The sequence below is a fragment of the Glycine soja genome, chromosome 16, assembly GCF_004193775.1.
Source record: "Glycine soja cultivar W05 chromosome 16, ASM419377v2, whole genome shotgun sequence".
Taxonomy (NCBI): domain Eukaryota; kingdom Viridiplantae; phylum Streptophyta; class Magnoliopsida; order Fabales; family Fabaceae; genus Glycine; species Glycine soja.
In genome coordinates this window covers 29,885,392-29,912,823 of record NC_041017.1, presented here as the reverse complement: position 1 = coordinate 29,912,823, position 27,432 = coordinate 29,885,392, and the positions used below count along the sequence as shown (strand labels likewise).

The window sequence follows — 27,432 nt, the reverse complement described above, 5'->3', positions numbered from 1 at the left end:
AGTGCAAAAAAAAACTTCAATTTCCAATAATCTAACAATAATGGTGGCTCTGATACCACTTGTTGAAATTTTAGAGAAACCTTATAAAACACTAATACAACCACCAAGAATACATTATGTTTGATTATCAAGAAGAGTTGTAGGAATACCTGAATCCATAATGATTGATCAAACAAATATAGTGAAATCTAAATTTGTAGATGATTTTTGATCTGCGTACTCTTCTTAAGATCTGTTATAGAACAGATAATCAGCTAACAGTAACCGATGACTTCATGGTTCTTCCTCAATCGGGCCCTCTTTCTTCCTTAGTAGAACCTTCGTAACTCTTTAGATGAGGAGAAAAAAAACTATATGTGATAACTCGGTATATTGGGGATTGTCGCGGTGATTTTTGGATATCAAGCTATTGATTAGCGCTGACTCGCAATGTTAAGATCACCACCGATCTTTTATTTTTCCGAGGAAAAGGGAGAAAGCTCGAAAAACCCTAGTTTTTAAGAGATCAAAGGTCCGGGGGTTGGTTACGCAAAGGGAAGGTACTAGCACCCTAAACGTCTATAGTACTCTATAGGAACCTCTTGCTTATTTTTATCTTTATGCTAAATTGATTATTTGTTTGGAAATAAATGCTCAAGTGTGAAAAGATTAAAGAGATAGGTTTAAAAGAAAGGAGAAAAAATGTTTTTGTTATTTTTATTGTTTTGGAAAGACAAAGTCTTTTGCCTACGTACCCGAATGGGATCAAAATCATGTAGTTCGGGGTAGAAAGTCGAGTGGTTGGTTTTGATTGATTTTAAAGTTCGAAAAAAAAGAGGAGTTTAAGAAAGATAAGAGGCCGAAAAGGCATAGAAGAAATAAAAGAAGTGAGTTCGATTGATTTTAAATTGAAAAAAAGTTTTGATTGATTAAAGATTGATTAAAGATTTGATTAAGAAAGAAAGGATAAAGATTGACCCCTTTTTTTGAAATTTTGATTATGGAAAGTTTTTGGGTTTTGACTTTTTTTTTTTGCGCCGGATCCCTTAAAATGACGTTGGATCAAGTGAGGGTCCTTTTCCTCGGATACGGTTCAAATTACATTATCGTCCTTGGCAGAAAACATAAAAATAAAAGTGAGTGTCGGTGCAGATTCTCATTTTTTATTTACATTGGACCTAGATACATTCTAATTGGCAATAAAATAAATGACAAAAATAATAAACTAAAAGTTGTAAATGCACTAAAGTAATACGCTAAAAGGAAATAAAAATGCATGAAATGCAAGACAATAAATAAACATGGCGCATAAAATAAATAAAGGAAAATAAAAATGCAAGACATAAAATAAATATGATGCTAAAAAAAATAAAATAAAACGAAAGTAAAAAATGCAATACAGAAAATAAACATGATGCTAAAAAAAATAAAAACATGCAAGACATAAAATAAATATGGAAAGAATAAAATAGAAATGCAAGGCAAAAATAAATAGGGTACACAAAATAAAAAAGAAAATAAAAGTGCAAGACAAAAAATAAATATGGAGCTGGAAAATAAAATGCAAGACAAACAAATAAACATGGTGCTGGAAAATAAATAAAGAAGATAAATAAAAATGCGAGGCATAAAATTAAATATGATGCATAAAATAAAAATGCAAGACATAAAATAAATATGGTGCGTAAAAAAGAGAAAAGAAAAAAAAAGAGAAGAAGAAAGGGGTACAGCAAGGAAGAGGGGGGGGGGGTGAGAGTAGAAATCGGAAAAGAAGAAGAAGAGAAAAGAAGAAAATGGGCCGGAGATGAGTCCAACGGGCCAAAGAGGGGAGAACCGGACCGGTTTGGTTCAAGAAAAAAAACCAGACCGGTCCGGCCTCTATATAAGGGCTAGGGGGCCGGTTTAATTCATTTTTTTTAAAAGCTCTTTCTCTCTCTTCTTCATTTTTCTCTCTTCTCTTTCCTCCTTTCCGAAGTTCTCTGCGGCCAAGAACACCCCCCAGCGCGGCGGCCGTTGGCGGCGCCACCGTGCCGGAGTAGCTCAAGTCCCCTCTTTTTTTTTTTTTTTTTTTTTAAAAAAAACCTCTCGAACCCTCTTCACTCACTCGTTATAAATCTGAGGTTCGTTTTCAAAAAACTCGACGCGGCAAGCCTAGATCTAAACTCAAAACGGACAGAATCCTACCCTTTTCTTTCGTGTTTGGCTGGGCTGAAATGGTTTTGGGTTGGTAACTGGTGGGTTAGGACCGTGTAGTGTATGGTTCTGGATTCGTATTATTTTGGTTTATGCCGATTCGGTTTCCGTGATTTATGTGATGATTGGGGTACAAATCGTGTGATTTGTGGTTATGGAATACGAATTTGTGGTGTTGAATGTGTTTTGGATTTTGTTTCTGTTGGTTTTTTTTGTGGTTGATTTGTACGGATTTGTGAAATGGTGGTGGGTGGTGGCCTGAGGGAGGCTGTGTTGGTGGTTTGTGGTGGCTTGGCTATTCCGGCACTCTGACTGTCTGTATTCACCCCTGACACGCACAGTAATTAATGCAGTATTTAAAGGACAGAATTAGGGTAATAAAAAACGAAACGCCCCTCTGGGCCTGGACCAAAAAAAAGACCGAAAAGAAGAAAAAGGAAAAAAAAAAAAAGAAAGGAAAAAAAAAATATATAAAACAGCAAAATAAAATAAAATAAAATAAAATAAAAATAAAAATAAAATAATGAAAAGAAGATACTAATAATGATATTAATAAAAACGAAAATAATAAAAACACTTAATAAAAGGAAAAAAAAAAAGAAGAAAATAATAAATAAGAATAATAATAATAATAATAATAAAATAAAATAAAAAAAATAAATAAATAAATAAAAAAAAAACGGTCGTCTTCGAAACAAAAATGAGGTATTTTAAAATACCTCCCTGCCGAAATTTCGTCTGAAACGACGAAAACTTCTGGCTTAAAAAACGAGAAAAAAGAATTAAAAAGCGGGTCAAAAATGGGGTATGACAGATGCCCCTATTTAAGTTTCTTCGTTACGGCGATTTAAAAGTGAAATTTTTAAAGCGACGGGTCGAAGAGACTTAAATACAGAGTACACCATTTTTGACCAATTTCAACTGCAAAATGCTATGAATGCAATGTTATGCATGTGATGCTGTGCATGATCTGTTATGCATGTAATGTTGCGAATGCTTGCGATGCAAGTATGAATGCAAGACGGGGAAAATGGCTCGACTGGGAATAACAAAACAAAATGGTACCCGATTCGGTTAAAGAAACGGGGTCCGACTGGGGATCACATGGTTTTACTGGGGATAAATGTCAGCTGTTCGGGTTGACGACGAACTGCCACTGACGACAAAGGAACAAAGATAAATGTCAGATGTTCGGGTTATTGCCGAACTAGCCAACTGACCAGAATCGAAGATAAATGTCAACTGTTCGGGTTATTGCCGAACTAGTCAACTGACAAGAAACAAAGATAAATGTCAACTGTTCGGGTTATTGCCGAACTAGTCAACTGATAAGAAACAAAGATAAATGTCAACTGTTCAGGTTATTGCCGAACTAGGCAACTGACAAGAAACAAAGATAAATGTCAACTGTTCGGGTTATTGCCGAACTAGTCAACTGATAAGAAACAAAGATAAATGTCAACTGTTCAGGTTATTGCCGAACTAGTCAATTGACAAGAAACAAAGATAAAGGTCAACTGTTCAGGTTATTGCCGAACTAGTCAACTGACAAGAAACAAAGATAAATGTCAACTGTTCAGGTTATTGCCGAACTAGTCAACTGACAAGAAACAAAGATAAATGTCAACTGTTCAGGTTATTGCCGAACTAGTCAACTGATGACAAGAAAGAGAGGCAACTGATGCACAAGCTGTTCATTAAAGAAATTGCCACTTGGCGGAGAGAGGGTGACATCTTTGGATCAGACACACTACTGCCACTTGGGGAAATAGAGAGTTACAAATTATTCATGATTGATTGAAATGAAAAGATAATTGAAGCAAGACTCATGATGGTTAATGCAGCCATGTATGCATGATATTGTCTTTATTGTATATGCATGATATTGTCTTTATTGTATATGCATGAATGTGTATATGCATGAATGTATGAATGCCTGAATGACGACACGACTTGTATGACTGTATGGAGGATTGACTTGTATGATTGTGTGAATGACAAATTTGATGGAACAAGATTGGACAGGTAAGATGGAAAGTGACCCGACGTCGCATCACAAACACTCGGCAATCTTCAATGGGGATGATGCCACTAGGGCATATCAAAATAGTGACGGGGTAAAGCCCGGCATATGCAGCAACTGATGGGGAATAAACATTTCTTGGGGAGAACATGCCATTCCAAAACATGGTAGAAGAGCTGGTGCTTCTGTGGTCATGCTTATTTTTGTTTTGTCTTATTATTATTATTATTTATTATTTTTTTTTGGGTCCCTAATTTTTGCCTGGACCGCCCTTTCGGGTTTTCGATCCACCGAGACGCTCATTTTTGCCTAAGCCGCCCTTTCGGATTTTCGACTTACCGAGCTCTTTTTTTTTTTTTTTTTTTTTAAAAAAAAAACAATTGACCACGTGCAACCTGCAAGGTTTATCCATTCCCAGGGTAGCTGTCGACGCACCCTTCACCTATTCACGAGTTCAAAGAGAAAGTGTTTTGTCGTTTGTGCTTCTCAAAAAAAGACATGAAAGAAAATTTATGATTTTGAGAAATATTTCGTTTCAAATGCTACCAAAAAAAGGAAGGTTTTATAAGCTGAATAAATGAGAATTCCAAATGAAAGGCAACAGGCTCAAATTTATTTGAAAGAGTGGTGACCTGCCAATGGCATGGCTCCACAGATCTTACAAAGTTTGGAAAAATGGTAAATATAAATCGAAGGTTTATTGAACACAATAACCGTTGTTCCCTCTGACAACCTTGAATTCCACTGTTTGGATGCTTCAGATTCAGGGTCTCCTTGACATTCCATTGTGCCTCAAATGAACGAAGATCAGCTCGATGCAGTTACTTTGTCTTTTGATCCTTAACTTTTGCATAGATCGCCCTTTCGGGTTTTCGACCTATCAGGCTGATTATTTTTCTGTTTGATGTCTCTAGTTTTTGCCTGGGCCGCCCTTTCGGGTTTTCGACCCACCGAGACGCTCATTTTTGTCTAAGCCGCCCTTTCGGGTTTTCGACTTACCGAGCTGTTCTTTCATTTTTAGACAAAGTATTTCTTGACTGCATCCGCATTCACAGGACGAGGGAGCTCATCTCCATCCATAGTCGTAAGAGTCAGTGCACCACCAGAGAAGGTTCTCTTGACGACATATGGGCCTTCGTAATTAGGCGTCCACTTGCCCCTAGAATCGGGTTGGAAAGATAAAACCTTCTTGAGCACAAGATCTCCTTCTTGAAATACACGAGGACGAACCTTCTTGTCAAAAGCTTGCTTCATCCTCTGTTGATAAAGTTGTCCGTGGCACAAGGCCTTCATGCGTTTTTCTTCAATTAGATTCAACTGATCATATCTGCTTTGGCACCATTCAGCTTCTGATAACTGGGCCTCCATTAGAACTCTCATTGATGGAATCTCAACCTCCACAGGGAGTACTGCTTCCATACCATACACCAAAGAGAAGGGGGTTGCCCCTGTTGAGGTACGCACTGAAGTGCGATACCCATGCAAAGCATACGGTAACATCTCATGCCAGTCTTTGTATGTGACCACCATCTTCTGCACTATCTTCTTGATATTCTTGTTTGCAGCTTCAACTGCGCCATTCATCTGAGGTCTGTAAGGAGAAGAATTGTGATGCTCAATCTTGAACTCTTCACACAAATCTTTCATCATCTTGTTGTTCAAGTTCGTTCCATTATCTGTAATGATTCTGTTGGGCACACCATAACGGCAGATGATCTGATTCTTGATAAAGCGGACCACAACTTGCTTAGTCACACTTGCATAAGATGCTGCTTCAACCCACTTGGTGAAGTAATCAATAGCCACTAGAATGAAACGGTGCCCGTTTGAAGCTTTCGGTTCGATTCTACCAATCATATCGATGCCCCACATAGAGAAGGGCCACGGAGAAGAAAGAACATTAAGTGTAGTTGGTGGTACATGAATTCTGTCAGCATAAATCTGGCATTTGTGGCACTTCCTGGCATGCTTGCAACAATCTGTTTCCATCGACATCCAGTAGTAACCTGCTCTCAACAACTTCCTAGCTATTGCATGTCCATTGGAGTGAGTTCCAAAGGAGCCTTCATGTACCTCATGCATCAAAAGTTCTGCTTCCTGCTTATCTACACACCTGAGTAGTACCATGTCAAAGTTTCTTTTGTACAAAACATCCCCATTTAGGAAGAAATTACCAGACAATCTTCTCAAAGTTCTCCTGTCTTTGTTGGATGCTCCAGGCGGATATTCCTGACTTTGGAGGAAACACTTGATATCATGGAACCAGGGCTTATCATCAACAACCTCTTCGACTGCAAACACGTGAGCGGGCCTCTCGAGGCGCTGAATTCTGATTGTTGGCAAATTGTTCCGGTGACTCACTTCGTACATGGAGGATAAAGTTGCTAACGCATCTGCCATCTGGTTCTCATCACGAGGGATGTGGTGAAGCTCTACTTTGTTGAAGAAGGTTAGCAAACGCCTTGCATAATCTTTGTATGGAATCAAGCCGGGGTGGCGAGTTTCCCATTCTCCTTTGATTTGGTTGATTACGAGAGCTGAATCCCCGTAAATGTCAAGGTTCTTGATTCTCAGGTCGATGGCTTTTTCAATGCCCAGGATACATGCTTCATACTCTGCCATATTGTTGGTGCAATCGAACTGTAACCTTGCAGCGAAAGGGAGATGATTACCTTCAGGAGTGATAATAACTGCCCCAATTCCATTGCCAAAGACATTCACTGCTCCATCAAAAATCAAACCCCATCTAGACTCGGGATCCGGACCTTCTCCAAGCAATGGGTCATCACAATCCTCCATCTTCAAGTACATAATCTCTTCATCAGGAAAGTCAAACTTGATGGGTTGATAGTCCTCAATTGGTTGGTGAGCCAAATGATCCGCAAGAACACTCCCCTTAATTGCCTTCTGGGTGCGGTATTTGATATCATACTCGGATAACAACATCTGCCAACGAGCAATTCTTCCTGTCAAAGCGGGTTTCTCAAAGATATACTTGATCGGGTCCATCTTGGATATTAACCAGGTGGTGTGATTAATCATGTAGTGACGAAGACGCTTGGCAGCCCAGGCTAGTGCACAACAAGTTTTCTCAAGTAGGGAGTACCTGGACTCACAATCTGTAAACTTCTTGCTCAAGTAGTAGATGGCATGCTCTTTCCTTCCGGTCTCATCCTGTTGTCCGAGCACACAGCCCATAGAATCTTCTAACACAGTCAAGTACATAATCAGAGGCCTTCCTTCAACTGGAGGTATAAGAATTGGAGGTTCTAGCAGATAATTCTTGATACTATCAAAAGCCTTTTGACAATCTTCGGTCCAAACAACCCCTTGATCTTTTCGAAGCAACTTGAATATAGGTCCGCACGTGGCTGTCATGTGCGAGATGAAACGAGAAATGTAATTTAGACGCCCAAGAAAACCTCTCACTTGTTTCTCTGTTTGTGGAACCGGCATTTCTCTAATGGCCTTGACCTTGTCAGGATCTACTTCAATACCTTTCTGACTGACAATGAAACCCAAGAGTTTTCCAGATCTAACACCAAAGGTACATTTGTTGGGATTCAGTCGAAGTTGGTACTTTCTCAGCCGTTGAAACATCTTCAGCAAGTACTCGACATGTTCTTCTTCAGTGCCTGACTTAACAATCATATCATCCACGTACACTTCTATCTCTTTGTGCATCATGTCATGAAAGAGAGTGGTCATGCCTCTTTGGTAAGTGGCACCTGCATTTATCAACCCAAAAGGCATTACCCTGTAACAAAAGGTGCCCCAAGGCGTGATGAAAGACGTTTTTTCTCGGTCTTCAACTGCCATCTTGATCTGATTGTACCCAGAGAAACCGTCCATGAAGGAGAAGACTCTGGACTTTGCAGCGCTGTCAACCAATACATCGACGTGAGGTAGAGGAAAATCATCTTTCGGACTAGCCTTGTTCAAATCCCGGTAGTCGACGCACATCCTGACCTTGCCGTCCCTTTTTGGAACAGGCACTATGTTGGCTAACCATTGAGGATACTCTGATGTGACAAGAAAACCTGCATCGATCTGCTTCTGTACTTCCTCTTTGATCTTGAGAGCCATGTCAGGGCGAGTTCTTCTCAGTTTCTGCTTGACCGGCGAGCATTCGGGCTTCAAAGGCAAACGGTGCTCCACAGTACGGGGATCCAAGCCGGGCATATCCTGGTACGACCATGCGAACACATCGGCATATTCTTTGAGTAATTCAATCACCCCTCGTTTGACAGTTGCCTCAAGCGATGCCCCAATCTTGACTTCCTTCTTATCCTCCTTGGTTCCCAAGTTAATCACTTCTACTACCTCCTCATGAGGCCGAATGGTTTTCTTTTCATATTCCAATAACCGAGCAAGTTCCTCCGGGATTTCATCATCCTCCTCCTCTTCAGCCTCGTAGACAGGAGATCCGAAGTTGGAAGAGAGTGCGGGGTTATTATGTTCAACGGGCTCATAAATGCCTAGTCTGCATATGATTGATGATTGACTTTAGAAAATGAGTGAACAATGCAGACTTTTTATAATTAATTGAAATCAGAAAACAAAAATAAAATATTTTGGGTTTTTTTTGTGTTACCATTTTCCAGAAAGAGCAATAAGCATAGATATCGGGATAAACCACATTTTCCATTAATAAGTGTAGTGCTTGAAACAAAACAGCCCTACATGATTGCGCTTTCGTCCTGGGCAAGACGAAAGGATCTTTTTTGAAAAACAAACAAACAGAAAAAACAAAGACACATTACTTTGATGCATGAATTACTGAAGGGATGTCAACCGCGTCCCAGTTGCGAACAAGTTTTCCAGGTGTGACAAATGCAAGTACTATCTCTTCAGGAACATCTTCCAAGACAGCATTGGCTTCTGGCGAGTCGTTGATGAACCCGGCGCTACAAAAGGTGCTAGTAATGGAGCTTGATCCAACACTGTTCTTTGCGGATCCTGCAAAAGAAGCAAATCCCAGTCCTTCACGGTTTTTACTCTCTAGTAACTGCACAACTTTTCCCCATCCTACACCTGTTCCTTCCTGCACCACTTTCTGTGCGCTCTTCCAAGTAGCAAAAGACACTTCACTCTTCTCTGGCTTTTTACCCTCTACAGTCAGGCCTTGGAAAGAGGTTCCTTCTGTTTCATCAGCACCAATAAAGGAAAAAGCTGACAAATGACTAACCAACAAGGCTTCCTCTCCACTCACAGTGATCAATCTCCCATTTCTGACAAACTTCAGCTTTTGATGCAAGGTGGATGTCACGGCCCCAGCTTCATGGATCCACGGCCTACCCAAAAGGCAACTGTATGCGGCTTGGATATCCATCACCTGGAATGTAATTTGGAAAACAGACGGCCCAATTGTAATGGGCAAATCAACCTCCCCGATAACAGACTTTCTTGATCCATCAAACGCTTTGACAACCACCCCGCTTCTTCTCATGGGCGGCCCCTGGTAGAAGAGTTGATCTAATGTGGATTTGGCCATTACATTTAATGAGGAACCAGTGTCCACAAGTACATTCGACAGAGCATCAGACTTATAATTCACCGATATATGTAACGCCAGATTGTGGTTCCTTCCCTCCTCAGGAAGCTCTTCATCACTAAAACTTAAATTATTGCAGGCAGTAATGTTTCCTACTATACTGTCCAATTGATTAACAGTCACGTCCCTCTCCACAAAAGCTTGGTCTAACACCTTCATTAGAGCCTCACGGTGTGCTTCTGAGTTCAATAGCAGAGACAAAATGGATATCTTAGAGGGAGTTTGCAGCAGCTGGTCTACTACTTTATACTCACTCTTCTGGATCAGTTTCAGAATTTCGTCATGATCAGAATTCTTGTTAGTCCCATTGGATTGGCCTACTTCCTTCCTTGTACCGGGGCCGTTCACTGTCACCTGTTTAACTGCCGGATCATTCACTTTCTTTGCAAACAAAGTGGGGATAACACGTCCATTCCTCAGAATCCTGCTGTCACTAGCAATGTTGTCCACAGAAATCGCAGGAGTTAGAGAGGGCAAAGGCACCTCCTGCCCACCTTCCAACATCGTGGCACTATACTTGTAAGGGACCGCTTTTAGAGAAGCATACGGCATAGGTCCTGGCAAGCTAATCACTAGTGGAGTAGTAGTTGATTCCCCACTGTTATAGCTTATTTCCAACCGCTGAAACACGGGGGTAATGACGCACACTTCTTTGCCCTTCCCCGTGATGATTAGTTCTCTGCTGTCTATCAGCCCTTGTATGTCCTCTTGTACCTTCGGGCATCCTTTTACATTCACGGGACATACTTCACACGCTGCATGATCATGGTCAAACAGAGCTGCCTCGCACATCTTGATATGTATTGGGACCAGGGGAGTTCGAACGTGCTGGACGTTCAGGATGACACCGTCTTCATCACAATCTTGTATCATGTTGACAGCAGGTCCATGGTTCGGCAGAGGGTTCGCCTGAACATTGGGATTCTGATCTTTGAAGGATAGCAAGTTGGCTCGGACTAGTTTTTGCACTTCATTCTTCAGGACATAGCAGTTTTCAACATCATGACCTGGGGCCCCTTGGTGGAAAGCGCAGGTTAAATCATGACGAAACCAGGGAGGTAAAACATCTGGTGTACGAGGGGGTGTTCTAACCTGGACAAGGTTTTTGGCGAGCAGGGCGGGGAGTAAGTCAGCATATTTCATTGGGATTGGATCAAAGGTTGTTTTCTGGCGGTTCTGTGAGTGATATGGCTGTTGGGGGGCTTGCGGGCGATTTTGTTGTTTTTGAGGGTATTGTGGCTGATGGTATTGCTGTGAAGGATATTGTTGTGGATGATACTGTTGTGGAGGGTATTGTTGTGGAGGGTATTGTTGTGGAGGGTATTGGTAGGGGTAATGTGGCCTTTGTTGGTGATATGATGGGTTTGGGATAGCGGATGCGACATTCGCAACCTGACGATATGGGGTGAAATTCTGCTGAGGCTTACCATGAGCTACCATTCCCACCTCTTGATCTTTCTTCTTCGCAAAGTGGCCTCCAAACTTCTTGGCATTACTTGCGGCAGGGGTACTTTCCCCAGTCAAACGTCCCTCTCGGACACCTTCCTCTAATCGCACCCCCATGTTGACCATTTCGGTGAAGTCTGTTGGTGCACTTGCAACCATTTTCTCGTAATAAAACTGGCTCAGGGTCTTCAGAAATATTTTGGTCATTTCCCTTTCTTCCAACGGCGGGATAATCTGGGCAGCCACTTCCCTCCAACGCTGGGCATACTCCTTGAACGTTTCCTTCTCTTTTTGTGTCATCGCACGGAGTTGATCACGATCCGGGGCCATGTCCAGATTGTACTTATACTGCCGGATGAACGCTTCACCTAGGTCATTGAAAGTACGAATGCTCGCACTGTCCAAATTCATATACCACTTCAGAGCGGCCCCAGTCAGGCTGTCCTGAAAGAAATGAATAAGCAGCTTATGATTGTCAGTATACATGGACATTTTCCGCGCGTACATCACCAAGTGGCTGCGGGGACAAGAGTTCCCTTTATACTTCTCGAAGTCTGGCACCTTGAACTTGTGAGGGATAGTAACATTTGGGACCAAGCATAATTCACAAGCGTCTTTCCCGAACAGATCTCTTCCTCGGAGGGCTTCGACTTCTCTTTGCATACCATCAAATCTTTCTTGGAGTTCTTCCATCTTGTCGAAGGCTACAACATTTTCAGCTTGGAAAGTTGGCTCAACCTCTTGTTGAATAGTGTGGATCAGTGGTGCTGAATAAGTCATTGCAGCTTGAGGGAAAGAGGTACCGGGTTGCGGAACCGGTGCTGACTGCTGAGCAAAAGGAAGTGGGACTTCAGATACAGCAGGCTGGGGGCTTCCACAGACTGGAGGTGGCATTCCCCATGTACAACCTGGGGGCAAAAAGAGGGGTGGAGAAGTCACTGTAGATAGCGGGGTTGTGCTCACCAAAGGCTGCTCTACAGCAGCGGCGGCAGCTTGAGAGTTCTGGGCTGACAGGAGAGCACTCATCATGGTCGTCAACCTATCCATTCCCTCTCGTAAAGTGGCAACCTCCTCCCTGAGACTCTGATTTTCTTGTTCAACTAAATCCATCCTCTTCCGATTGGCCCTGGTGTTGTAAATGCGAGTTGGTTTGTGGAGAATTCGCCGGGCCACTTTCCTTGGGCGGCGGCTGATTGACCCCCCCTTTTGAAGTAGAGAACACAGTGTGAGACTTGATTTAGAAACTATGAATGCAACATGATGCATGCTTATGCTTATGCAAAAGGAAAGAGAACAAATTATTATCGAAGAACTTGTTAGAGAAATTGTAAACATCATAAACTGAAACACTTCACTTAAGCATTGGAATATTACAAAAAATTAATTTTAATTTTTTTTTTCTTTTTTATAAGTCAAGAGATTTCGGGAGCTAAAATCTAAACATAAGGTCCTAAGAACTTCAGACTCAAACTCCCGGAGTAGATGGGTCCTCGGAATCTGAATGTGCACGGGAGAACAAATCCATAAACCTCCTCTTCCTTCTAGCATCTTGGTGGAGCAAAGCGTCTTTCCGACGAAGCAAGTCGTCCTTCTCAATCATCCTCTGGTTCTGGATAAAAAGCTCACGGCTCTGTTGGGCTATCTTCCCCTTCAAAGTCTCATTCTCTCGCTCGAGCTCCTGGTATCTCCTCTTCCAAGTTTCTTTTTCTTGCCTTTCTTTGGTTAATTGTTCATGAAACTCTTCCTTAGTGTCAAAGGGGATAGGCAAGGATGATGGTGGGATGGTGGACGATAGGTATCTAGGTAAGTGGTAGGGTAGGCCAAAGCTCTTGGTCCTATCAATAACCCACTGGGTGTAAGATTCATGCACATGGTCTGATTTCTTCCCCAACTGACTTCTGCTGAGTCTGCGGATAGCGCTCCAAGCTTGTGCGAATCTTTCCCTTTTGTTCGAGTGATCTCCATGGTTAAGATAGAATTCATTAGTCAAGGCAAGGTTGTTTGGTTTTGTCTTTATCGGGTACCCAAATTGTCGTCGAGCGAGAAGTGGGTTGTAGCTAATTCCGCCACGCATACCCAAAAGAGGTACGTTGGGATATTCACCACAACTCACAATAATCTCTCCAACGTCACTAGCTGCTTGGTACCAAACGATGTCAGATGGGTCAAGAGTCATGATTCGGTGAGGCCAAGAAAGTTTGTCATCATTGGTCTTGAAGGCACGGGATTGAGGTAGGTGGGAGGTAAACCACAGATAGAGTAAAGGTGCACAACAAGAAATGGTTCCACGGCCAGCCTGGGTACGGTCATGGATAGAGTGGTAGGTATCGGCGAGTAGAGTGGGTACGGGGTTCTTTGTAAGGAGGATTTTAATGGCATTGATATCGATGAAGTTGTCAATATTTGGGAAGAGTAAAAGGCCATATATAAGGAGGGCTAGGACAGAATGGAAGGCAAGTGTACTAGCTGCTTCAGCAAATATGGAGGCTTGTTGGTAGAGGAAGTGGGTGGGAAGACCTTGGAGGCCTCCTTTAGAGGTAAGGTTTGCTTGGATGATGGAGGTTTTAAGATGGAGAGCGGCTGCGATGTCGGAGGGTTTAGGGGTAGGCTCAAAACCATGGAAAGGTATCTTGTCTGGCACAGGTAAGCCAACTAGGTAGGAGTACTCTTCAAGTGTGGGGACAAGCTGGTAATCGGGAAATGTGAAGCAATGGTAGAGTGGGTCATAGAACTGAACCAGGGTCTCTAGGCATCCTTCCTCAACATCTACTCTAAGAATTCTGAGCAACTTCCCATGGTGAGCTTGAAAATCAACTGGATCACTTACTAAAGATGCTAGCTCCCTTAATCTCAACAAGTCTGTTTTTTTGAAAAGGTATTTCCTAGTGCTTCTCAGTGGGATGTCCATATCTACAAAGTTTACAAAAAGCTTGTCTAAGTCCTTCGATAATTTGGATGAAAAAAAGAGTTTATGCATGGATGCGTGTATGCATGATTATGCCAAAGTACGGAGAAAACATGGTGAAGTTAAGTCCACAATGTTGGAGTTAAGGGTAAACACGCCATTTGGTGAGGACTATGGTTTCATATGTACCTGCATCACGGGTTCTACCAAGTTCCCAAAGTCATTGACCACCTCCGAATATTGTCGGATTACGGGACTACTCCCGGTCCAACAACGTCCATAGGAAAGCCTCGTTTGAGTGTAGTATCGCGTATCAACCAATTCAAGACTACTCTTGATTAGCCACTGCACTACGTCCTAAAAGGCCAAGATGGGTTAAAGGTAACTAAAGGTCCTCAACTTCATAGGTCGCTTGAAAATATCAATGCCGGACACGACTACTCATGCCAACATAGTAATACTCCCAAGATCCCTCCATTGAGCGGGGTTATCACATGTGCCACATCCGAAACTCACTCTCGGAAAGACACTATGATTATACCACCATCCTATCTTATGTTTCCCTCAAGTCCGGGTGTAGGACTTATCTCACCACTCACGTAAAAGATAAACACTTAAGCACGTATTCACAGTTACAAATAATAATAAAGCATAAAGATGAAGAAAAACAAGATAGGTTTAACCCACTTAGGAGTGTGATCCCCAGTGGAGTCGCCATTTTTCTGTCGCGGTGATTTTTGGATATCAAGCTATTGATTAGCGCTGACTCGCAATGTTAAGATCACCACCGATCTTTTATTTTTCCGAGGAAAAGGGAGAAAGCTCGAAAAACCCTAGTTTTTAAGAGATCAAAGGTCCGGGGGTTGGTTACGCAAAGGGAAGGTACTAGCACCCTAAACGTCTATAGTACTCTATAGGAACCTCTTGCTTATTTTTATCTTTATGCTAAATTGATTATTTGTTTGGAAATAAATGCTCAAGTGTGAAAAGATTAAAGAGATAGGTTTAAAAGAAAGGAGAAAAAATGTTTTTGTTATTTTTATTGTTTTGGAAAGACAAAGTCTTTTGCCTACGTACCCGAATGGGATCAAAATCATGTAGTTCGGGGTAGAAAGTCGAGTGGTTGGTTTTGATTGATTTTAAAGTTCGAAAAAAAAGAGGAGTTTAAGAAAGATAAGAGGCCGAAAAGGCATAGAAGAAATAAAAGAAGTGAGTTCGATTGATTTTAAATTGAAAAAAAGTTTTGATTGATTAAAGATTGATTAAAGATTTGATTAAGAAAGAAAGGATAAAGATTGACCCCTTTTTTTGAAATTTTGATTATGGAAAGTTTTTGGGTTTTGACTTTTTTTTTTTTGCGCCGGATCCCTTAAAATGACGTTGGATCAAGTGAGGGTCCTTTTCCTCGGATACGGTTCAAATTACATTATCGTCCTTGGCAGAAAACATAAAAATAAAAGTGAGTGTCGGTGCAGATTCTCATTTTTTATTTACATTGGACCTAGATACATTCTAATTGGCAATAAAATAAATGACAAAAATAATAAACTAAAAGTTGTAAATGCACTAAAGTAATACGCTAAAAGGAAATAAAAATGCATGAAATGCAAGACAATAAATAAACATGGCGCATAAAATAAATAAAGGAAAATAAAAATGCAAGACATAAAATAAATATGATGCTAAAAAAAATAAAATAAAACGAAAGTAAAAAATGCAATACAGAAAATAAACATGATGCTAAAAAAAATAAAAACATGCAAGACATAAAATAAATATGGAAAGAATAAAATAGAAATGCAAGGCAAAAATAAATAGGGTACATAAAATAAAAAGAAAATAAAAGTGCAAGACAAAAATAAATATGGAGCTGGAAAATAAAATGCAAGACAAACAATTAAATATGGTGCTGGAAAATAAATAAAGAAGATAAATAAAAATGCGAGGCATAAAATTAAATATGATGCATAAAATAAAAATGCAAGACATAAAATAAATATGGTGCGTAAAAAAGAGAAAAGAAAAAAAAAGAGAAGAAGAAAGGGGTACAGCAAGGAAGAGGGGGGGGGTGAGAGTAGAAATCGGAAAAGAAGAAGAAGAGAAAAGAAGAAAATGGGCCGGAGATGAGTCCAACGGGCCAAAGAGGGGAGAACCGGACCGGTTTGGTTCAAGAAAAAAAACCAGACCGGTCCAGCCTCTATATAAGGGCTAGGGGGCCGGTTTAATTCATTTTTTTTAAAAGCTCTTTCTCTCTCTTCTTCATTTTTCTCTCTTCTCTTTCCTCCTTTCTGAAGTTCTCTGCGGCCAAGAACACCCCCCGGCGCGGCGGCCGCTGGCGGCGCCACCGTGCCGGAGTAGCTCAAGTCCCCTCTTTTTTTTTTTTTTTTTTTAAAAAAAAACCTCTCGAACCCTCTTCACTCACTCGTTATAAATCTGAGGTTCGTTTTCAAAAAACTCGACGCGGCAAGCCTAGATCTAAACTCAAAACGGACAGAATCCTACCCTTTTCTTTCGTGTTTGGCTGGGCTGAAATGGTTTTGGGTTGGTAACTGGTGAGTTAGGACCGTGTAGTGTATGGTTCTGGATTCGTATTATTTTGGTTTATGCCGATTCGGTTTCCGTGATCTGTGTGATGATTGGGGTACAAATCGTGTGATTTGTGGTTATGGAATACGAATTTGTGGTGTTGAATGTGTTTTGGATTTTGTTTCTGTTGGTTTTTTTTGTGGTTGATTTGTACGGATTTGTGAAATGGTGGTGGGTGGTGGCCTGAGGGAGGCTGTGTTGGTGGTTTGTGGTGGCTTGGCTATTCCGGCACTCTGACTGTCTGTATTCACCCCTGACACGCACAGTAATTAATGCAGTATTTAAAGGACAGAATTAGGGTAATAAAAAACGAAACGCCCCTCTGGGCCTGGACCAAAAAAAAGACCGAAAAGAAGAAAAAGGAAAAAAAAAAAAAAGAAAGGAAAAAAAACAAAATATAAAACAGCAAAATAAAATAAAATAAAATACAAAAGATACTAATAATGATATTAATAAAAACGAAAATAATAAAAACACTTAATAAAAGGAAAAAAAAAAGAAGAAAATAATAAATAAGAATAATAATAATAATAAAATAAAATAAAATAAAATAAAATAAATAAATAAATAAAAAAACGGTCGTCTTCGAAACAAAAATGAGGTATTTTAAAATACCTCCCTGCCGAAATTTCGTCTGAAACGACGAAAACTTCTGGCTTAAAAAACGAGAAAAAAGAATTAAAAAGCGGGTCAAAAATGGGGTATGATAGGGATCATAGTCTTCTTATAGTGTGTTAACCTACTAATAGGATTCTTATTATTCCGTAATGGGTCAACACTGATATTTGTTCATTTAAGTCCATATAATTTGATTTAGTTGTCTAACGGACTCACTTAATTTGATCACATAAAATAAAATCCACTAATAATAAATAGTTAGTATAATTATCTTATAATATTAGCCCACATTATTGGAATAAAAAATTCCAATAAAATATACATGTTAAAACTACACTACATTGAAAAGTTTTTATTTATAGAAGTTATCCACGTATACTAATTATTTGAAAAATTATTAGAAGTACATCTTGAACGTGAAAATTTAAGGAATGCATTGAAAAATACTTGCTTGAGGTGAAATTTGAAAAATAACATTTTTTTTGTGAATGTCAATCTTGTGGATAGCATGAATTTTATGGATTGTTTTCCTTTCATATATCCAATGTCTTGTTCTTTTTTCTTAGATATTGATCACATGATAATTTTATCACAACACCTTTATATTCTACCAAAGAGAGCTTTTATAGGATTTTTCACATTCAACATATACATAAACACCTACATTGCACATAGAAGCACACGATGCAAGGGCAAATATAATTAAATAAGATAATTTTTTTTATAAAAAGTAATTAAGATAAAAATTTATGCTATCATATTTTTATTTCGCTAAAATTGATTTTTTTAATATAGAAAGTTATAGATCCTAAGAAATAAATTAATCATTGGTAATAGATCATAGACAACTATCCATTCGACAGTGCATACACGAATTGCCACAATGTACATAGAAGTCTAGAATAAAATGGTTTCACAATTCTGATTTGTTTTAGTAGGAAGGTTTATAGCATGACTGAGCATTAGGAACGCTATACACTTGGTAAGTATTATGAGATGATATTTGTCCCGCTATACAAAAACTATAATAAAAAAATAATAATTGTATAAAAAAAAGCAAAAGAGAAGTTATACAGGAGAGTGGGATCAAAACAAAACATGTGGGAGGTTATCTGTTGAATAAAAAATGGGATAGTGTACAGTTACTCAAATAACAGTTAAAAACTAAATAAAATAGAGAATAAGCAGTTACTGATATTGTTATTTTTTATTTTTGGTTAAATTATGTAAAGACTCCTTAAGTTTGTTAGGAATAAAATGGTCTAGAGAAAGTGAAGGTGAAAGATGAATATTTCCTTTATCTATTGTTATAGATTATTTTTATATGTTTTTGTCCCTCTAAAATAGTTAATGTTCAATTTTTGTCTCTATTTTTTTTGTTTATTTTTTTGTCACTTAAAATTCAAAACAATTAAGTTATTTTTTTTCAAACCTATTAAATTGTTATTGGATTGCCAACATGATTAGCAAAGTGTTAGCATGACACATGTGAATATTTTGGATGATGTGATATTCATGTGATTGTCACGTGATAATTAAAATTTATTTTCTCCTTAAAAATATTAAATATGTTTTTACTCTTATAAAATTTAAAAGTTTGATTTTAATTCCTATAAATTTTAATTGAAGTCTTCATAAAATTTAATAATTTGATTTAAAGATCTTAAAAGAATTATTTTTTTTCCTCATAAACTATCATATTTTCATTTTTAATATAATATATTATGCAATATTAAACCAAAAATAACCTAATATTCATAATTAAATGTGAACCCAAATCCAACTCGATCAAGAGTAAATAATATATGGGATAAGAGTAAATAATATATGGGATAAAACTAGATCAACCTAGTTTATTAACGTAATACAAATATCAACATTAACATTATTAATGAAATATTTCGTTTACATAGAAGGAAAGTTGTTACTTGTTCGATGAAGAGCTAGTTTTGAGCCAAAATTACGTCCCTATATCCATAACTCTTACTTTTAGTTGTCTTTTTGCTTAGGAATCATTTCCATTTATTTGCCATTTTTTCAATAATGTTGAGACATGCATTCATTTCGTGGCTTCAAATTAGTTGAAAAGTTGAACCTTATCTTTTCCTTTAAAAAATGTTATCTTGAGTAGTGGCTCCATCTACAAAACTATATACTTTGTGTTGACCTTCATTACAACACAGACTGCTAGTTTTGGTTTACTTGATTGAATGTTTTCTATAACCAATCTTATTAGCAAATGAATTATAAAAATCTCTTCAGTAGACAAAAACTCTAACCGAACATGAGGTTGTATACGCAATTACTCACCATTATCTGAAGCATCTTGTGGTATAACTTCTTCAAATTAAGGAAGTTGTTTTATCCATGGATCTGGGCATGGCATCACCATCGCTTCAATTTCTCGTATTGCGCAATTACTAGAAGTATCAGTGGTCATTATACTAGACAAGCCTTGTACAGAGTTGAACAACTTCAATAAACAATAATTAGATGCAAAAATCAAAATTCACATATTATAAACTATTTGCAATAAATTATAAATAATTCAATAAACAAAGTGTTTCGGAAACATATGATATAGAACATGAAACATTGCGTGTTAAAATACTTAATAGGGCATGGACAGGACAATTAGGATGCGATTCCAACATTTAGTTAGAATAAATACATGAATACTATATTTTCCCCACAAATCATACAACACAATTCCAACATTTAGTTAGAATACATGAATATTATATTTTCCCCACAAATCATTCAACACATATTGAAAATGCACTGATTCATTTATCATTTAAATTAATTGTGATGTGTATTTTACCATTGGAATTGTCCTTGTAATTGTTAGAAAAATTATTTTAGTAACTAGGAAGCTGATTTTTACCAGCAGACATAGTATTTCTTTTTGGGTCTTTTTTTAATACTCATTACCAAAATTTTCAAAATTGTAAAAATCAAACCAAACAAAACTAAAAAAATTAATTTAGTTAGATTCAAATTTCATAAATAATGTAAATCAAATTTAAAAATCACACCATATACATCCCTAAAATACATTGACAAGACCCTTTGGAAAAATATCCATCGGGGGAGATATCAGTCCTTTCAGGTTTCTTTCTCTTAATTAATATACATGGACTATATATCTTTGCATTTAGTTGAAGGGTGCTATGACATGCAATGTATTGGCGAAGTCCAACTGTGAGTGCGTGTTAATAATTATATTCAACTGTATTAGTAAGTGTTGGAATTCTTCCTCCATAAATACATGTCCTCTGTGTATGACAAACGATAACAACCCAGCACCAAACCTCACTAATCCAATCCAACTTAACCCTCCTCATATTTTCCATTCTCCTTAGCTTCGTAGCTAATTAACGAAGTGATCACAAAGAATAAAGCATTTAGTTCAGGTAATTGAACATAGTATATAAGTTGTTGTAAACTTCATATCTGACTTTGATCCTTACGGATTAAAAGAAGAAAAAAAAGTGATCACAGAGAGAGAGGCACGATGGTGAACCTGGTGGCAGCACAGAGGCCATTGTTACATGGCCTCATGAAGATGGCAGGGGTGAGGCCCTACACGGTGGAGATTGAGCCCGGGACCGTGATGAGTTTCTGGGTCCCTTCTGAAACACTAACGAAGCCGAAGAAAAAAAACGAGAAGCCCAGAATCAGCTCGAAGCCCAGCAGGCCCGCGGTGGTTCTGGTGCACGGCTTTGGCGCCGAGGGAATCATGACATGGCAGTATCAAGTTGGCGCCTTGACAAAAAAATACGCAGTCTACGTTCCTGACCTCCTCTTCTTCGGGGGCTCCACCACCGACAAACCCCACCGGTCGCCGGCGTTTCAGGCGCAGTGTGTGGTGGCGGGGTTGAGGAAGCTCGGGGTGGAGAAGTGCATAGTGGTTGGGTACAGTTATGGGGGGATGGTGGCGTTTAAGATGGCTGAGATGTACCCAGAAGTGGTTGAAGCGTTGGTTATCACAGGGTCCATTTTGGCCATGACGGACTCCATCAGCGCCACCTCACTGCAAGAGCTAGGGTTTTCTTCTTCCTCCGAGCTCTTGTTGCCTACTTCTGTTAAGGGTCTCAAGGCACTCTTGACCGTGGCTTCGCACAAGAAGCAGTGGTATCCCAATCGTTTGCTCAAAGATTATCTCGAGGTATACGTATACTTGTGTAACCCTTACTCTTGGATTTTCATCTTTACTACTACTTACTCCTTGTATAAAAGTACAAATTAAAAGTCACTCTTGAACTATATTAAAAAAAAAAATAAGATAAGTCCAGGGATGCAATTGAAACAGACAAGAAAATTCAAGGACCTGTTTAAAAATGATAAATCCTTCGTGGACATACTTAAAAAACAAATATAATATTCTCACCCCTACAAAATGTTGAGTTTAGAACCTACGTAACAGAAGTGAGAATACTAGCTGAAAGAGAGTGAAATATTGGCTTACAAAGATTGATAATCTATTAATTAGGTCTTCAACTATTTTTATTTTATTTTAAATATATTCTTGTTAAATATAATTTGAAAATAAATACAAGTTTAGAGATAAAATTAAAATAAAAAATTTCAAGGATCCCCTAATTAACAATCTATTATATTATCTAAAAAATTATTTTTATTACATGGACTAATGTCACAACTGTTTTTATTCTCACTAAATTATAATTAAATAATCATTAATTATTAAAATATTCTAATTAATAATATAATTAAATATTATAATTTAAATTAATTAATATCATTAATAAATATTATTATTCTTATTAAGGTATTTATTCTAATTTAAATTTAATTAACACTAATACACTTTTTATAATTATGATAATTTTTTAATATCATGATAATAATAAAAATAAAATAAATGTTACCTTAATTACTAAAATAATAATAATAATAATATACATTTGTATTATTCAAAATATAATAATTAAAAACATTAAAAACTTATAATAATATAAAAATTATAAAATTAATACGCATGCAAGGCTAGAGGTATTTAACTAGTTTGGTTAAAATTTAAGGATTCACATCATAAATAAACCTAAAGTTAAATGTTTCCTCTAATTTGAAAGAAGTGATGGTGCTTTGTATAAGGCATTTTAGAATTCCTATCAACATTTAATTTTTTTTATTAGTTGTCTTTATTAAATATTCTAAGTATTTGTGTTTTTTTTATTAATAATGATCCACAATACTCTTTAACTTTAATGAATTTATATCACCCATAACAAGTCAATGATTATTAATAAGGACATAATTGATACATTAGCGACATTTTTATAAAAAAAATTCAATAAAATCAACTGAATTACTTTTATTGGTTTGTATGATTGATGTCTAAAGTATTTTATAATTAAGAAGGAAAGAGTATATTAATTTATTTTAATAGTTTAACATTTATATTTAACATGTGTATATTTTAGTTTATGTGAGCAAATTAAATCCAACCACAACTCATTACTTGACATAACTATAGCTAGAACACATGTACAAGTAGCGATAATATCGAGTAGGTCTAAGTAGGATATTATAGTAGTGATTCTCATACTCATTTTTGAAAAATACTTATTTTGTTGCATATTCGTGTAGAATTTTAACCTGTAGAAATCTCTTACATTTAACATAATTGTGCTTTCAACACACTTAAGAAGTACTAGTTCAATGGCTATACCTTAAACTAGGTTTTGTAGTTAATTTATCATAAAAACAATTAATGAGAAGACTCGATTAAAAAATAAAAATCAAGGGATTCAATTAAAGGAAAAAAGTTTAAGACTTAATTGAAAATTTGATATAAATTAAAGAATTAGGAGACACATAGAATAATTAAACCTTTCAATGAATGTGAAATATTGTAACAAAATTATGACTTTATTACAATAAAAATAGTACCAAAATTAATGATAGTTACTTTCTTTAAAGTAATAAAGTTTATATAAAAAATAAAGATATATTCGTATTTAATTTTATATTATAGTGACAATAACAAAGATCGAACAGTTTATATATATATATATATATATATATATATATATATATATATATATATATTCATATTTAATTTGAATTAAGGATAGATGATTTTTTTTCCTTTTCATTATTCACACTTTTTTTTTTTACATTTAAAGGAGTAAGATGGGGATGAAAAGGACGAAGCTTTAAACAGTTTCTGCGACTAAAACATTTAAGATCGAAAACTGCTGCCAAAACAAGTTAATTTGAAAGGTGAATTTTGAAATAACTTTGCTTACGATATGGTTTTCTTTGAGGAATTATTTCCAGGTGATGATCACGAATAGGAAGGAACGAGGTGAACTATTGGAAGCCTTAGTAGTTAGCGACAAAGATATCATCATCCCAAATTTTTCACAGGTAATAATTTGTACCGCTCTAGGTGCTAAATATTCATCTTATACGTTCTCATGTTCATTCTTACCATAACCTTCATGCCACTCATTATCCGTTTTCAGAGAATACATCTTTTATGGGGAGAGAATGATAAAATATTCAATCTGGAGCTTGCGCAAAATATGAAAGAGTAAGGCTCTTGACAACAAAAGTAGAAATTATCGTAGAGAAAATAATAAAACTTAATTGTGCTTTGTAATGTTATTTTTTTATTGATTAAAATTTATCAAAAAATAATAAAACTTTGTAAATCTCACATGTTATTTAACAATTTCTTTTTTCTATTTTTATAATTTTTAATAAATTTTACCTCATTATAGTTGTAGTTCTCTTCGTCATAAATTAAACTCATGTCACGTTATTTTCTAATGAGACATGCAATAACACCACTTGCCTCATCTACAATAAATATTTTATTTGGACTAATTTAGTACTTATGATCGAATACCCTACTTTACTATAGGGTTGCTAGAGTAGTTGTAGATAGTAATTAACACTCACGTCTGATTCAATGACAGACAACTAGGGGATGGTACAACATTTGAAGCCATAAAGAAAGCTGGTCACATGGTTAACATGGAACGACCCCGTCTCTTCAACAGATGTCTCAAGCAGTTTATTGCCTCCTTCTTGGCCCCAAATGGACCCAAAAAATAATGTCCAGGGTCTGTATTCTAAACAGGCACACTACTTTTCATAAGATGATTTTACTGTTCCTTTCTTTTCTATTTTTTTTTATTTAACGCAAAAGTTATGAGCATTTATCTAAAACCATGTTACACGATAATTTAACATTATTTTAAATAATGTAATGTGTATTCAAACACACTTTATATATATATATATATATATATATATATATATATATATATATTATATTCTTTTTTTAATGTTTTTTTATTAATTAAAATTCAGTCTCACTAATTCGAAATGTGACTTATGAAATAGAGAAAGCAAATTACCCTTGTATTTTGGACACATGTTTGTATGCACTTGAATTGCATCCATGTAGAATCTACACAAAAAATAGCTTCTACATGCATGTTTGGATTGGATTGACATTGACATATAATAGATATTTTCTGAGTTAGACGACGAAGCTACCTCTAAGAATGATGAGAGAGAGAGAGAAATAACAAATTATAATCAACATACTTCAATAAAGAAATTTCAAACATATATAGCTAACCACTCAGGGTATGTGCATTATTCTAACAGAATTCTCCCTCTAACAGCTCACCCACTCACTACTAACAGATTCTAACAATCGTCATCTAGAATCTTCTATTTTCTCATATTAGTAATAGACATTGTCAGAAACATGTTTTTGCTTCACAATCCTTTTGGGCCTCTCATTTTGGACATCCTCATTCACGGATTGGGCCTCTTCACTCTTAGCAGACATATCAATATCACCCCATGGAAAGCAACCTTGTTCTCAAGGTTGTGAGTAGTTTTCAATTCATTCCAATTTTCCCAAGAAGTGTCATCCGGTGAAAAGGCCTTGCCATTGGACCAAAGCTTGTTTGATACGAACTCCCTTGTTGATGATTGTTTTAAATCCCATAACCACTAAAGGAGATACCAAAGGATGATTATCCATGGATTGCAATGGAATATATCTCATCAATCTGAAGGGGAGAAGGACCCATATGAGCCCTAAAGAGGAAACTATGAAAAACATTGTGGATTTTGGAAGTGGCATGCAAGGTAACCCTGTAAGCTACTGGACCAAGCTTAGCTAGAACTCAATAAGGCCCATAAAAATGTTTGGAACACTTTTGATATTTGGCTCCAATAACTGAAATCTGTTTGTGAGGCTGAAGTTTGGCAGACACCAAAGAGCCAACCTCAAAAACATCTTTGCTATGTTTATTCATGGAGTCTTTCATTGCCTTTTGAGATTTCAGTAAATTCTTTTGAAGCAAAGCTAGAATTTCATCACAGCCTATCAAAATTGAATCACAGTTTCTTGCGGAAGATAAATATTACATGTAAGATAAATATTATTTTTTATTGTTAAGAAACAGTTCTTTGGAAAAGATATAAATCTTATTTTCAAGAAACTCTTCTTACCACGTAAATTTACTCTAATGGAGAAGAAATTGTTTCTACTTTTTCACTTAAGAAACCCTTCAAGAAATACCCATTGAAAATGTTCCTAGATCACCCTTTCTTGATTTATGTGGTTCTCATTTCTAACCATTTGATAAGCTTCCTTATCCTCTTATTTTTGGAGTTTGAGAGAACCTCACCAAAAGATTCATTCTCAATCAAATATTTGTACATTCCTAAGGTAATACTCAGGAGGAGACTCCATCTTGTTTTCCTCATTTTCTCAATCATGATCATCTACCTCACTCCATAACCTTCCAACAATTGTCATATCACAATTAATATATATATGCATTAGTAGTGTGATTAAAAGGGGTCACTAGAGTACAGATTGGACCATTACCTGCTATATCAATAGATTTAGAAATAGAATAGTACCCATGCATAATCCGTAAATTGAGTTTGTAAGGAATCTTCCACAATGGTAAACATTGTAATTATCATTAGAATTAACTTCATCCACATCTGTATCCATCCCCATAATTCAAATTGTATCCATCACTACCTTGATTAATTAAAATCAAATCATCCCCTAAAGATTTTCGCCCACAAACAAGCATATCCTTTTTTAATTGTTCAATAACCCTTCTCCTACTAGCATCCTCATTATCAAAAACAGCCTCTACTTCGAGTTGATGATCCTTAGCAGCCTCCTTAGAAATGTCAGCATGTTGATCAACCACTGCATGACAGGAAGAAAAAGAGAAAAAAGAAAAGAAAAAATAGCCCGATCAATTTTTTTTTTAAAATCTAATGGTTTAAAAAAGGTTTCCTATGGTGGAAGATATGGTTAGGTCTCCCTCCTTAGCCTCCAGTCCACCCCAAAGGTGACATATTAATATTAATGAAAATAAATTAAGGGATTTAGTTTGATTGATTAAATAACATGTATGAATTATTATAAATTTTTAACATTATCTTTGATTCTGACAAATAAAAAAAATATTAATGAAAATAAGACTCATGTTGACAATTTGATTAATCTCAATTGGGATGGTCTATCGTAGCATTTAGTTGTATGCCCCTATATCATATGCAATCTAATCCCGAGGTACGTACAATGTGAATGTGACTAATTATTCAACAGATCCAATAACCATTTTAAAGTGACAAAGTCAAGTAGAAGATGAAGAACATGCTTTAAAGTCCACAAAATAATTTCTCACCGAGAAGAATGGGCAAAGGGGCCACAAAAACAAATCTAAACAGCGTTGTACGTGGTGGTGACTATATTAGTTCTACAAGACATCGATGTTTTTTTTTTTTTAAGAAACAAGACAACTATGTTAAGCCAACATATTTACGCATAATAATATTCCATAACGCAATACACAATAGTCTATTGGAGATTGCGTGCAATAAAACCGTACAAATCCTTTTATTAGATTTCATTAATGTGAACACGATACCGTGGTAGGACGGTAAAAAAAAAAGCAGTTAGTGAGCGACAATTAAATGCCACAATTAAGTGTGGTATCTTAGCGTAGTAACATTGTTACAGCAACGTTTTTTTGTCCTTTGCAAAGACAAAAAAATTGCAATTATGGTCATTTTGTAGAGGAGAAAGGAAGGAAAAATTTA

At 36.8% G+C, this 27,432-nt stretch overlaps 4 protein-coding genes across 4 annotated transcripts; 1 reads left to right on the top strand and 3 right to left on the bottom strand.

Annotated features, from left to right (window-relative positions):
• Positions 1-5,212: 5,212 nt before the first annotated feature.
• Positions 5,213-10,315, bottom strand: LOC114390416. Its single transcript, XM_028351156.1, has 2 exons — positions 8,959-10,315; positions 5,213-8,678 (listed from the first exon to the last, which is right to left on the bottom strand). Exons 1-2 carry the CDS (start codon positions 10,299-10,301, stop codon positions 5,213-5,215), a joined length of 4,809 nt encoding a protein of 1,602 aa, XP_028206957.1. The 5' UTR covers positions 10,302-10,315.
• On the bottom strand, positions 10,315-12,461 carry LOC114389948. Its single transcript, XM_028350647.1, has 2 exons — positions 10,464-12,461; positions 10,315-10,347 (listed from the first exon to the last, which is right to left on the bottom strand). Exons 1-2 carry the CDS (start codon positions 12,459-12,461, stop codon positions 10,315-10,317), a joined length of 2,031 nt encoding a protein of 676 aa, XP_028206448.1.
• A 199-nt stretch (positions 12,462-12,660) lies between these two features.
• Positions 12,661-14,103, bottom strand: LOC114389947. Its single transcript, XM_028350646.1, has one exon. The coding sequence runs from the start codon at positions 14,101-14,103 to the stop codon at positions 12,661-12,663; it is 1,443 nt and encodes a 480-aa protein (XP_028206447.1).
• Positions 14,104-20,546: 6,443 nt separating this feature from the next.
• LOC114389059 (epoxide hydrolase 3-like) lies at positions 20,547-24,562 on the top strand. The gene is made up of 4 exons (XM_028349652.1): positions 20,547-21,475; positions 23,611-23,700; positions 23,799-23,866; positions 24,255-24,562. The coding sequence occupies exons 1-4, from the start codon at positions 20,822-20,824 to the stop codon at positions 24,391-24,393; spliced, it is 951 nt and encodes a 316-aa protein (XP_028205453.1). The 5' UTR covers positions 20,547-20,821; the 3' UTR covers positions 24,394-24,562.
• Positions 24,563-27,432: the final 2,870 nt, after the last annotated feature.